A 12,876-nucleotide genomic window follows, 5' to 3' on the forward strand; every position below is an offset into this window, starting at 1 on the left:
TAAAAAATTACCATGTTTATTAACTGTGCATAACATCATCGTAGATTAGCAAAAAAAACTGAAGGAAGGGTCTCACAAATTGGCTGCCCCTCGCCCCCGCCCCCCCAGTGCCACATTTTGGAATTCTTCACAGGTACAATTTTTGCAATACAAATGGCTGTGAATTAATCATAAAGTTGCTACTCTAACCCCAAACAAAAAAGAAAACACAAAAAAGAAACACATTTTTTTATTTATGAACACATGATAAATAAGTGATGAAACAAAATAGGTCAGATATTCAGAAAAATGCAGGTATCTAAAGTGCCTTCAGACAAATAGAAAAAGACCAAGAAAAGGGTCAAAGGTTAATACTTTTACAAACATAATAATTACAAAATATTTTCTTATGGCATTTTACAAAATAGTAACATTTTATTGCTGGGTTCTATGGCTTGATATGCATAGTAAGTAAAATAATAACATTCAAAATATAGATTTATTGCATATTTTTTCCAAAATACAAATTTATATTAAGAAAAACTGTAATTAATTTCTTAGGCTGATATAAATTAGTTTCTAAATTAATTAATTTCCTAGACTGATATAAATATTTAAAAGGACCAACTCTTTATCTGGTGTCATGTGCTGCAGCTCTAAAGACTTCTGTAACAATTTACAGTGGCTGAGGATATAGGCCACACTGTTTCTGGAGGCCTTCTGCTTCTCTGCAGCAACTGGTCAGTAGCACATTGTAAACACATGAATCCCAATGCAGCATCTCCTGTGCAAACCAAGGAGGCTTGCTATAACCACAGAGCTCTGTACAAGCAGCATCTATCAGTTTTGCTCAGGGTCAAGAAACTTTTCAGATGTGCAATAAGAAACACATATGGAATATATGCCTGTTCTGTATCCATTACAGAATATGGTTTTCCTGATGATTTTTGGAGATGCACGCAACATCCTCTGGCATACATGAAAATGTAGCTCAGTGTGTACTGAGAGTTTTGAATATAGTTCACTCCAATTGTGTTGCATTGAGGAAACCCCTCTGAAATTAAATTATATCAACGGTCTGATGCCTTGCAAATTTTGGTGTAGAACTATCATTGATAATGTCCTGTAGTACAAATGTGGCTCTATAAAGGAAGCCACAGCCTTCAGTTTGCAAGACCTGAGCAAGGCTGTTAATGATAGGACATTTTGAAAGTTATTAATTTATAGGCACGGGGGACTAACTTTACCTTTATTGTTAGGGTCACCATACGTTGGGGAGCAACTTGACAGCACATAACACACACACAGTACAGATAACCAACTGATAGCCTGCAGGCCACTTCTAGCATCTGAAGTGTCTTTACTTGGCCTCACCAAATGCTAATTGGTACAGCAAAAGGAAATATCCATAGTTTTATTTCCATATTTGTGAGGCCCTTAATGGTTAGGCAAAGTGATTCTCCAGTAGGCAAAGTCATTCTCTACTGGATGAAGTTGGAATATTCTATCTTCCTATTAAGTGTCTGGAAAATTTAACATCCCCATGTTACCTATTCTTGTTCTATCATTTTGGTAACTGCTGCCTAAAACCAGCTTCGATCATCAGCTCTGATTTTTTTCACTGTTTTATTACTAGCATATCCTTAATTCAGCTTGCAGAGTAGTCTTCCATTTTTCCCCCTATTATAGAGCTTTGTGATAATTTTCTAGGGATGCTAAAAAAGGTGATGCGCAGCCCCATTCAGAGCCCTGGTGGCAGGACACACCCCCCCCCGCAACAGCGCTGCCCTGCCACCTCCAAGAGGGCTTTCCAGTGGTGCCAGGAGGCAAACAACCAAGAAAAAATCGCACCGCCAGAGAAGGTGGTGTAAATCTGAGAGCCAGGGCCATGGCTTAACTGCCATAAACCCAGGGTGGAAGTTGGCTCCACCCCGGGACTGCCCTCCTCCATGCCCTACGTAGCTTGCAGTGCCAACATAGCTTGCAGTGGCATGGAAGTGCTGACATGGTACTGAGTGCTGCATCAGGGTGCGACAAAGGCCACCTTTGCAGCATTTCTGCCCCTCCGCCAGGGTAAGTACCCCAAGGAGGGCAAATCCGCTGGAACAGGAATGTACCACTTTTGCAGCCCTATTCACCCCACCCCCCTTTGGATGGGGTTGTTAGTGAAACATATTAAGAAACAATTTCTGCTACCTCTAAATATTACCATGTTTACATATAAACAACGTTCAAGTTGAAAAAATAAATAAATATCTTAGATGGACCCCATCTCATAAAAATTTCCATTTAATGTGAAATACTGTATTGTTAGTTGAAAAATACTAATAAATATTAAAATAAAATTTTAATTTTTTCCCAGAATATTGGAGATTTTTTGTAGTTGTCCTATGTATATCTTCTTTCCCATGTTTAATGCTTGCTGTCATTCATTTTTGGCTGTGGCCCTCCACTGAGACACTGTCTCAAAGTGTTGCCCTTTTTCTCATGCTTTGCGGTACTAGAGAGATCAATTGCAATATCTTCAGAATTATCCATTGAGTGGAATTTGTCACTGGAACTTCTCTCCTGCTCTGTCTGTTTATTTTTAAATTCCTCACCAGGGTGTTCAGATTTCCAGCAGCCACCATCCCCCTTTTCCTCACAGTCAGACTTTCTCGAAATGTCCATTGATTTTTTATGCATTCCTTCAAAAAACAACAAAAAGACCAGATTGAAAGAGAACACTGATTAAACCATAGTGGGGAATACTAGCACTGTAACTTTATTAAACTATATCACCATTAATTGTTTCTTTGTCATTATTTACTTTTCTTTTAAAAACAGGCATGTCCAAAGTCCACTGAAACTGGGCAGGTCAAGTTTCATTTCAGCTTTTCCATCACCGTGCATTCATCTTAAACGATGGGAAAATGTATCTGTTACAACAGGATGCTGTAACTTCTCCTGACTAATTACCAATTTTTATCAAAAATAAATATCAAAGGCAATTTATGTTTGTTTTTTATGTACTCATTTATGTACTCATCCGTGCCTTTATAGATCTGGGCCACATTTATTTCCATGTGCAGTTGTACTATTTTTTTTCTTTATATATGATTAGTTCTCAGTTGATCAATCTCTTTGTTCATCATTTTCCTTCTTTCTTAATTTTAGCGTTTGCATGGCACACAGCGGCTCCCCATTCATGCATACCAATCCAGACACTCAATAAACAGTCGTATTATCTGGGTGTTTTGGGTTTTCCAGGATGTGTTGCCTTGGTCTAGTAATTTTTGCTCCTAATGTTTTGTGGGTGTGTTTGTGTGTTGCATCCTGTGAGGAGGATAAAACATATACCTTCAGACTGTGCCATGGAGAGAAACACATCTTATCATGATATGCCTCTGAAAATGCCAGCCACAGACGTAGGTGAAATGTTAGGAGCAAAAACTACCAAAGTACGGCCACACAACCCAGAAAACACACACACCCAGTTGATTCTGGCCATGAAAGCCTTCGGTAATACATAAACACATTATCTATTGGAGATCCGATGTGGTAAAGCAGCGCCGTGTCATTTCTATCCAGAGGCAACACTGTCATAGTGCTGGATTGGAAACAGGAGTGCAGGTTTAATCCTGCTGGATTGACTTCTGCATACGCAGAAGCTTGAACAATGGCTAAGTAGATCTGCTGTTCAGATCCATCATTATTATCCAAGTATATCTGAGTATTAGAGGTGTGGGGGGGGGAGGAAATGGTGCCCGGGGCAAAGCCTACTCAGGGCGCCCCCCACCTGCCCCTGCACCCCACTTATTTGGCTGGACTGCCGCCAGGCGTCCCTCAACCCCACCCAGCTGCTCCTTCAGCCAGTGGAGGCTCCACCAGCTGAAGGAGCGGCCTGGTGGGGCAGGGCCGAGGGGAGAAGTGTGTGGAGCGATTCTCCCACGTGACCAGATGGCATGAGACCGGGGACATGTGACCCCACATGTCCCCTGAGCGCTCCACCTCTACTGAGTATATAAAAATTTCACAAGCTGGTCAACTCTTCTGTGTTTGCAACAGCCATACCATGCAAAGAGAGTTAGACTGAAATGGGAGTCATTTCATTGGAGTGGATCCAAACATTTTCCAAGAATCCTTTCTCCAATTTAAGTAGTTCTTAATCCAGTAGAGGAGTCACATAACTTGGAGGAAGTCTTCCAACTTTACTCATTGGAGCAGTAGGATCAGGATAGGATCCACCCAATCAGCTTTGAGATAGTTAATTTACACTTAATGCAAGAACAAATACTGCTGTACCTAATGGCATCTGATAGTTCTCTGTAGACACTTATAAGGTCATGCAGTGTCACCTATCAATCATTTTCTTTTTCTCAAACATAAAAAATAAGTGCCAAATAAGTGTTAAGTCGTAATTTTAAAATAATATTTAAATAGTCAAGTTACCTCTTTGTAATATGTATTTACTACTAAAATACTTGACACATTGATGGGTTGGATATATATGGGGGAAAGGCTTGACCATTATAATGACTGGGGGGGGGGCATGTGCCAAGTGCACTATGGGATGCCTGTCAGTGAAGGCCACACCTTCCTCTGTCAGGGATTGGGCATGGCAAATTTTACTTTAACTGAACAGTTTACCTTAATTTAGCACTGTTTTCCCCCTGACCTGGATGGCACAGGCTAACCTGATCTCATCAGATCATAAAAGCTAAGCAGGGTGGGTTGGCCCTGGTTTGTATTTGGATGGGAGATTGCCAAGGAAGTCCAGGGTCACTATGCAAAGGCCGACAAGGACAACATCTTTTGCCTTGAAAACACTACAGGGGTCACTATAAGTCAGCTGCGGCTTGATGGTTTTTTCCAGTACAATTTTTCCCTTACAGCTAAAGGGACTAAGAGCAGGGGCTAATTAACGCTCTGCCTTGGTGACTCTAATGTAGTCTACACTGACAGGAGTGAGAGGCATTTATAACAGCTTCATGCCTAAAGCTTTTTCTGTTAATGAAAACAGTTTTAGCACAATGGATTTACACATGGCACTACATCATTTCTTACCAAGCAGCCAAGGGGCACAGGAGCCCACTAACCCACTTTTGGCTGAATTGATGATGGATTCAGGCAGTGGGATGGAGTGTCTCACCATAGCACCATAAAGACCATATTCCGCCATGACACTGCTGCGGCCCCAGCACTTCTCGCGCTTCCGCCATTTGGCTCTTCGGTTTTGAAACCAGACCTATTGCAGGAATACATGTGTAATAACAGCAGTGTATTACATTATCAATGTTTGTATGTATATTTGAGAGACAGCAGGATGAGATCATCAGCTAATGCGTATATTTTAGAAGTGAAGGCATGCATATGTTCTGAGCAAGATCTGACTTCTCAGCACAAATAAGATAATAATGAAGCACTTGATACATGACTTTGGCCCAAAGTAACAGCATCTCAGTTTTGATCCTACTGAAGGTAATTTCCTTTTCCTTTCAGTCAGTTCCAAGTGAAGGCACTTCTTGAGTATGATAATACTACTAATTAATTCCTGCTCTGTTTTCCTGTTACATCAAGGCCTGGATCCCTATGAGGAGAGACTTAAGGAGTCGGGTATATTTAATCTGTTAGAAGAGAGGGTTAAAGGGTGACATGATAGCCATGTTTAAATATTTGAAGGGATGTCATGTTGAAAATGGAGCAACCTTGTTTTCTGTTGCTCCAGAAACTAGGAACCAGAGTAATGGATTCAAATTATGGGAAAAGAGATTCCACATAACATTAGTTATCTGCGCTACACTGCGCCACAGATTATGCTCCAAACTTTTAAGGACCAACTTTTACAGTGTAGTAGGCCAATCCCATTACCAGTGTTGGTCCTTAAAAGTTTGGAGCATACTGCACTAATTCCCCAGCCTATCCACAAGGTTTTGTTCTAAGGTTGGATTCTGACCAATTACTTGAAGATCATTCTCTGGCATTGAAACAAAATGTACTTAGGTTCAAGCTGCTAGTGAGTTATATGAATGGATAGAGATCAAAACCATAATAGTGGGAGGGCAGTGCTCAGGGGCCTGAGAAGCCACTACACTAGTGTATCTCAGAGATGCACTGGACCTTGGCTACAACACCATCTGTATCAATGGAGGAAGGGGCGTGGCAGGAATTAGCCAGCTCCCTGAACCACCTCTGCTGGGGAATGCTAGTTATGCCATCAAAAACTGCAATGTAGTCCCTAGGTCCGTGGTGGCGAACCTTTGGCACTCCAGATGTTATGGACTACAATTCCCATCAGCCCCTGCCAGCATGGCCAATTGCCACCACTGCCCTAGGTATTCATGCTATGGAAAAGGCAATCTCCTACACACAGGCGCAGCCTCACCTACAAATCCTGGCTTAGCACAGGATGCTGATTATGAGGTGAGCACAGGGGAGTTCATGTTGGGATTGATGATTTCAGTCTTCATTGTGCCACTAGACCTATCTTTTATGTAGCCACAAAATATAACACCCTTCCCCCTGTGGGCTATTGGGTGGGGGGGATACTGAGGCCACATGCCTCTGTTGGTGTTGCACTGTTATTTGGGCTTTCCTCAGGAGCTCTATGGGGGCAGTGGCTTTGAGGACCAGATGGTAATTGACTGTGCCTGTGTGTCACTCAGAGGAATGTTGTGGACCACTGCTAGATCGGTGACTGTTGCTGGGGTTGCTATAGACTCTGGTGTTCTTGCTATGCAGTCTGTGCCTTGTGTAGGGAATGTGTTGTAGTTTCCTTGTGCAGAATGTCCATAGGTACCAACCAGCTCCACTATCACTGTAACAACATTCAGGATGGCTTTTTTAAGGCAATGGAAATGCCTTTGAATAAGGAGCAGTTTGCAACTACCAACAAATGTTTCTCTGTACATTTCAATAGACAATCCCAATCTATAAATATTTTTATGGTGCTGAATTGGAACCAGGCAGCACAACAATTATACTGATCATCATCAGCCACCTGTATTGTGACAGGACTTTCTGGGGGAAAAAGACCCATCCTGTCCTTAACCTATGGATGTCAGATTCAAACAGGCTGGAAGGTCAAAATCCCAGAAAGCATCATGCCCATCACTGTTCAACGACGGGGGTGGGGAGTAAATTCCTGTTGCACACAGCAGTCATTGAGGAGCCATTCCTACCAAGGGCATCGGTTCTCAAGTGCTGAGCTTCGTCAGTAATGTGAATAGATGTATAGCAACACTGACTGGCTTATGGTGACCCAACAAGGGGCTTTCAAGGCAAGTGAGAAGCAGAGTTGGTTTGCCATTGCCTTCTTCTGCAGAGCCCATTCTATCCATCGCTGCTTAGCCTCTGAGATCGGACAAGATCAGGCGCTATACCATGTGGTCTTCAATACTGTATACAAGTTACTATTAGGTTCACAAGGCTGCCAATGCATTTCCCATGATCATCTGAGCGTAGTTTGTGGATACGTAGCAACATACCTGTATCCTGTCCTCAGGGAGCTCAGTTTTCATTGCTAACATTTCCCTGGCATACACATCAGGATAATGAGCTTCATTGAATGCCCTTTCCAGTTCCTCCAGTTGGTGGGCAGTAAATACTGTCCTGAAAGTACAAGATATCACAAAAAGTAATCAAAGTGGCCTGTTGCATCTTAAAAAGTATAAATGAATAACATATTTCCCAAACAGTGTAAAAAATGGACAGATGAGACACAGTCATGGCAAGCTGTAAACTCTCAGTAGAACAAATTGTGTTATCCTTTAAACCTCCCAGTTTAAGACCAGCACAATTTCTGACCATTCAAAGTAAGTATGTGATGGCTTGTTACACATTTGGCAGCCATCCTGCTCTGAGAGCAAAAGTAGTAGATATACCAAGACTCTGGAAGGTCATGCCGCCTGCATAACTATGTTCAGTTTGTTTGGGCACAAGTTATCCAGGCACGTCTAAAACCTTGGCTGGCAAATAGATCTTCCCCCATTCTGAGGAAATGAGAAAGGAGGAGGGAGACAGCATTACAATCCGTAGCTTAGAATCTGGAGCATATGTTAGATTTGTATAAAGTTATCAGTGGGTTGGGGTGGGAATAAACAATTTCTCTCCTATCATACTAGGATTCATCTAATGAGATTGATTGGTAATTAATGACCGCTAAAATGGAAATCCCTTGTGCGTCTAACAAGTTTTGCCTCTCAGTGCTGCTAAGTAAAGACGAAAGAACTGAGCACTCTTACTAGGGGTGTCAGAGCAGAAGAGAGGCTCCAGTACTACAGCAGCACTGTGCAGCTGAATGGCTGCTGAGTGGGTAGCAGCATCCAACATAGGTACAACTGAAAGCATCGTGGACCTTGACAGTCAGCATGGTGTTGTGGGTGAGAACAGCCGACTCTAATCTGGAAAACTGGGTTTGATTCCCCTGTCCTCCATATGAGCAGTAGATACTTATCTGATGAACTGGATTTATTTTCCCACTCCTGCATTCCTACTGAGTGACCTTGGGCTAGTCACAGTTTGTTCAGAACTCTCTCAGCCCCACTTACCTCACAAGGTGTCTGTTGTGAGGAGAGAAAGGGAAAGGAGTTTGTAAGCCTGAGTCTCCTTGCAGGACAGAAAGGGGTGTATAAATCCAAACTCTTCTTCTACCTATGCCATATTGTTCTAATTACTCCACACCCCCATGTCTGTGAATGCCAACTGATGGCAGCTAATGTCATGTCCTGCTGGTGAGTTCTGGGGTATTTTGTCGGGTATGCTGGGAAACAAGATGCTAGCATAGGTTACTCTGACCACTAGAGTGTTCCTTAACACAACTACTGCATTCTCCTCATCTCAATTGCTACAACCTTTTCACACTCTGCCTCCTGGTTACCTGAAACAACTTTCTCAAGTAAATGAAAACTTGAGGATAACTGCATTTTTAAAAAATTATGCCTCAACCAAAGCCTTCAGAAGTAGTTTCCACATAACATCAGCATCTAAAAACAATTATATAAAAATATCAACATCTAGCAATGAAAATCTAATTTCAAAAAAATTCTGCATGGTCACACACACCACAATCATCCTTCATCTCCAAAAATGGTTTTTAAACTTGATAACTACACTAAATAGACCAAATCTCAGGTGAACAGCCTTGAGAAATATGTCCATAATCAAGATGCCACTTTTCTTTCCAGACTTGTGATTAAACAAGATGATGGTCTCTTAGCTCAATCAGATCTCATGTTGCTGAGAAAGTGACACTTGCGTATTCTGGGTTTAACTATGGATCCTATTTTCACTGCTAAAACTCAGTTCATAAGTATGATTAACAGTTTATTAAGTAGCTACTTAAGGCTTCCTGCATACAAGACTTGGCTGGCAGATAGTCTTGAGCTCCAAAACAATTCACTGTAGAAATTAAGCAGTGGATAGTTCATGCAAGTGTTTGAGTCTTGCCCCACTATCTTCTACAGGCATAAATAATTTTTTTTAAAGCAGAGCCACCAAATGGGACTTGAAGAGACCATGTCATTTTCTTTGGACAATTAATTTGAAATCTACAATTACAACTTAAGGTTAGCAGAACTCCAGGTAATGCCCCGTGTTGTTTGCTTTGTTACCTGTGTCGTCGTTTCTTTCTTTTGATCTGGGACCCAGAAGTCTTGAGGTCACTCTTGTCCCCTGACAAACTATCTTCATCTGTTAAATATTTTAAAGAAAATGAAAACTGATCAAATCTCTTTTTTTCAGTTTGATTCCAGTGAAAAAGAAAAAAGAAAGCATAAGAGGGATGCAGCAGGAAGTCCACCTGTGCCGCTATGTAAGCAACCTTTCAGTTAGGCCATACTCAAGGATGCCTGCTGTACCAGGAACTGAGGAGAGGGGGCAGATGACTGCCAGCTAGGAGAGCAAGCAGGGTTGGCAAGTGGCCAGAGTTGATTAAACCCACTCTTCCCAGTCATCAGGAATATAGGTCAACTTCATCCATCTCCTCTGCCAAGCAAAAGAAAGGAGTGGGGAGTGCTGGCACAAACCCTAGTTTTCAGCACCAGGAGAGCAGTAAGAACAGATGGACAGCACAGCTCTCTGTAAGGCTAGGGCGGGAAAAGAATTAGAGGCAGCCCAATTCATCTACCGAAAGACCAATAGAAACAGGCGTGGAATAACCAAGGCAAACCCGGTTGACCCCATAAGAAGCCTTCTTTGAACCACAGCAGAAGTTGCCAGATATCTCTTGTTTTAGGCAGATTCTTTATTGTCTAACACCAAATTGCCCCATTTGGTAGGATGCCAGTTAGTTGTGTGAGAGGACAACAGAGAAGAGTCATTGCTAAGCTTGGTTTGGCATACATGTGAAGAGGGTCAGAGTGAAACCTCACATGTGAAACTTTGGTTTACGTGTGTTCCCACACATGAAGAGATGTCACCCAAATGGTTATAACAAGCTGCTTTTGGGACACCCCCCCCCACCCCCGCAACTATACTAGTAATGTAATATGAGTTTAGAGCTCACAGTTCTCAGCTGTACAATATCCCAGCATTCAGAGATGCATGTTGGAGATTTGTTTTGAAAGTTAACCATTTCAAAAGTGTTAGGTCGGATTTGCCCACTGACTCCATGGAAGTGGCTAACCATTGCCACCATGAAATCCACCTAAAAGAGAAGGTGCCGGAAATACTGTATTCAAGGCAGGATTTAAGTTCTGGTACCTTACAAGAACTGAGCCCTGAGACAGGACCAAAGAGAGTGCCTTGGTTTTTTCCTCACCCAAAAGTTTCCCTCCCCAAGTTACTTTCCCCACCTAGTTTCAGTTCAGAGGATGTAGCCCATAGTGATGCTTGAAGCCAAGACCCTGGATCCTGTCAGGGTACAGGAAAAAGTGGGTCAGCAACTGGTAGAACAGAGTGTACATTTGGGGGGGGGGGGCAACTCAGGGCTCTAAAATTCTAGAAACATGGGGGTTGCAAGTTGGGGCCAAAGGAAGCCTGTCTCTTCCAAAGGAAGGTCACTGACACCAAAAACACAATCTGGGGCTCAGGTAATTCGTGGGAGAGGCAGACCTCGCTGGACTCCAGCGGCATCATACTGAGGAGAAAACTGAAGCAACCCCTCCAGACAAAGTATATTACTTTAAATGCAAATACAGGGTGTTTTTTTTTAACACTGCTTGTGTGAAAGAGAAGCAGCTTCAAAAGACAAGCTGTTGTTAGTGGTGGGAGAGAATCGAACAGGTTTTTCTCCTGGCCGAATTTGAGGGAAATCGAAATCGCCTCTTCCAGAAGCTACATGTCGGTCTAACTAACTAGAAGCACCGCCGGCAGTGGCGGGAACAAGGCGCGGGCCTCGGGGGCGGGAAAGGCGGGCAGGCCACCAACACCCCCCGGTCTTCAGGGGCGCAGCTACAGCCCCGGAGGCGGCGGCGGCGGCGGCGGCAACCCCTGCAGGCAGGCGGCCCTGAGGCGCGAGGGGCGATCGGCGGGACGGCTGCTGCGAGCCACTTGGGCGGCGTCTCTGCCCACGGCAGTTCAGCGCAGGGCTTCTTCGGCGGGCACCGCAGAGGCGGACTTTGCCCAGAGCGCTTTTGTGCCGCCCTCAAGCGCCGCTCGGCTCCGGCCGGTTCAGCGTTAACCAAAACCACCAAACCGGGAGCGAACATCGTGCGGCAAGCTGCGGGGGCACCACTGCCTGCTTCTCTCCAGGCTGACGCGCTGCTTCTCCCTCCACCGTTCGCCGAGTGGAGCCCCCCTCGCCAGAGGCACTCTACCCCGGCCTTCCCGGCTGCCCGCCGCCCAGCTTACCGGAGAGGTTCTCCTTGCGTTTCTCGGCTGCCGGCCCGTAGGGGTGGTGGGGCTGATGCGAGGGCTCCAGGCGCGGCTGCAGGAAGGGCAGGTGGGCCGGCAGGAGGCAATGCGCGCCTGCCGGCTGCTGCGGGGCGAAGCCGCAGAGGAAGCCCAAGCCCAGCGGCAGGGCGCCTCCGCCGCCGACCGGCCCGCCGCTATCGCAGCCGGACGAGGCGGCCGGGCCGGGCGGCTGCAGCTCGGCCTCCAAGCCCAGCAGGTCGGTGATGGCGAAGCCCTTGGAGCGGAGGCTGCCGCTGGCCAGGCGGGCGCCCGCCTTCTCCGCGCTGGGCGCCAGCGCAGCCTTCCCCTTGCCCGGCGCGCCCTCGGCCGGCTCCTCACGGCCCGTCATCCTGGCGCGTTGGGCCAGGGGCAAGGCGCGCCCGGGCTTTTTATCCCGCGCCCGCAGCCGCCCGGCTCCAATCAGCCGCCACCTCCGGAGGGGGGGTGGAGGTGGGGGTGGACGCTTGATCCCGACCCCGGCAAAGTAATTGCCACCAATTTGCCTGCCAAGTGACTCCCGGCAGCACCCTCCGCTCCTCGCCCCCCCCCCCCTTCACTCCCAGCCTGAGTCTGCCTGGGGTCCAGATGACACATCGCCCTCCGCCTCCAAGGAACTACCTACCGCTTGAGGAGCGGGGATTCTTGCGGGGGGGGGGGGCAACAGACTCCAGATTTTCCTCGTATGAGCCGTCTCAGTGAGTGCATCAGACTGTGACCCTCCGAAACCAAACTGAGAATTATTACTTCTTGATAGCAATTTTCATGCCTTCGCCCCCACCCCCGCCGGGTGTCATCTCATTGAAATAGAGGATGTCCCAGTGCCAAACAGAAGGGCAGCGATCTCGGACTTTGTTCCCACTGGGGCTCAGGTTCTGGTCAGAGATTTAGAGGTTGTTGCACCCATTAGGAACAGTGGCCACAATTCTATTGTTCAGCATTCATGACAATTGAAAATTATTCTTAAAGTCAAAACTGTAACATTCAGTTTCAGTAAAGGGGACTAGAGAAGAAGGAATAGTTAGAATGAAGCTGAAAGGAAAACGCAAGAGGGTCAAATCCATGCAGGGGATGCTTGGGCGATATTTA

The 12,876-nt window shown here is 45.3% G+C and overlaps 1 protein-coding gene across 1 annotated transcript; it reads right to left on the reverse strand.

Moving 5' to 3' along the window:
- Positions 1 to 213: 213 nt before the first annotated feature.
- VSX1 (visual system homeobox 1) lies at positions 214 to 12,167 on the reverse strand. The gene is made up of 5 exons (XM_048519543.1): positions 11,749 to 12,167; positions 9,570 to 9,648; positions 7,446 to 7,569; positions 5,026 to 5,206; positions 214 to 2,666 (listed from the first exon to the last, which is right to left on the reverse strand). The coding sequence occupies exons 1-5, from the start codon at positions 12,137 to 12,139 to the stop codon at positions 2,392 to 2,394; spliced, it is 1,050 nt and encodes a 349-aa protein (XP_048375500.1). The 5' UTR covers positions 12,140 to 12,167; the 3' UTR covers positions 214 to 2,391.
- Between the last annotated feature and the right edge of the window lie 709 nt (positions 12,168 to 12,876).

This window comes from Sphaerodactylus townsendi, linkage group LG01 (genome assembly GCF_021028975.2).
Source record: "Sphaerodactylus townsendi isolate TG3544 linkage group LG01, MPM_Stown_v2.3, whole genome shotgun sequence".
Classification (NCBI taxonomy): domain Eukaryota; kingdom Metazoa; phylum Chordata; class Lepidosauria; order Squamata; family Sphaerodactylidae; genus Sphaerodactylus; species Sphaerodactylus townsendi.

Excerpts from the sequence above, each read along its gene's own strand:
- VSX1 (XM_048519543.1), bottom strand. The coding sequence starts at position 12,139 with ATGACGGGCCGTGAGGAGCCGGCCGAGGGCGCGCCGGGCAAGGGGAAG. Across the intron at positions 9,649-11,748 it reads ACGCAAGGAGAACCTCTCCG|ATGAAGATAGTTTGTCAGGG; the intron begins GTAAGCTGGGCG and ends AATATTTAACAG. Across the intron at positions 7,570-9,569 it reads AGAAAGAAACGACGACACAG|GACAGTATTTACTGCCCACC; the intron begins GTAACAAAGCAA and ends TTGTACTTTCAG.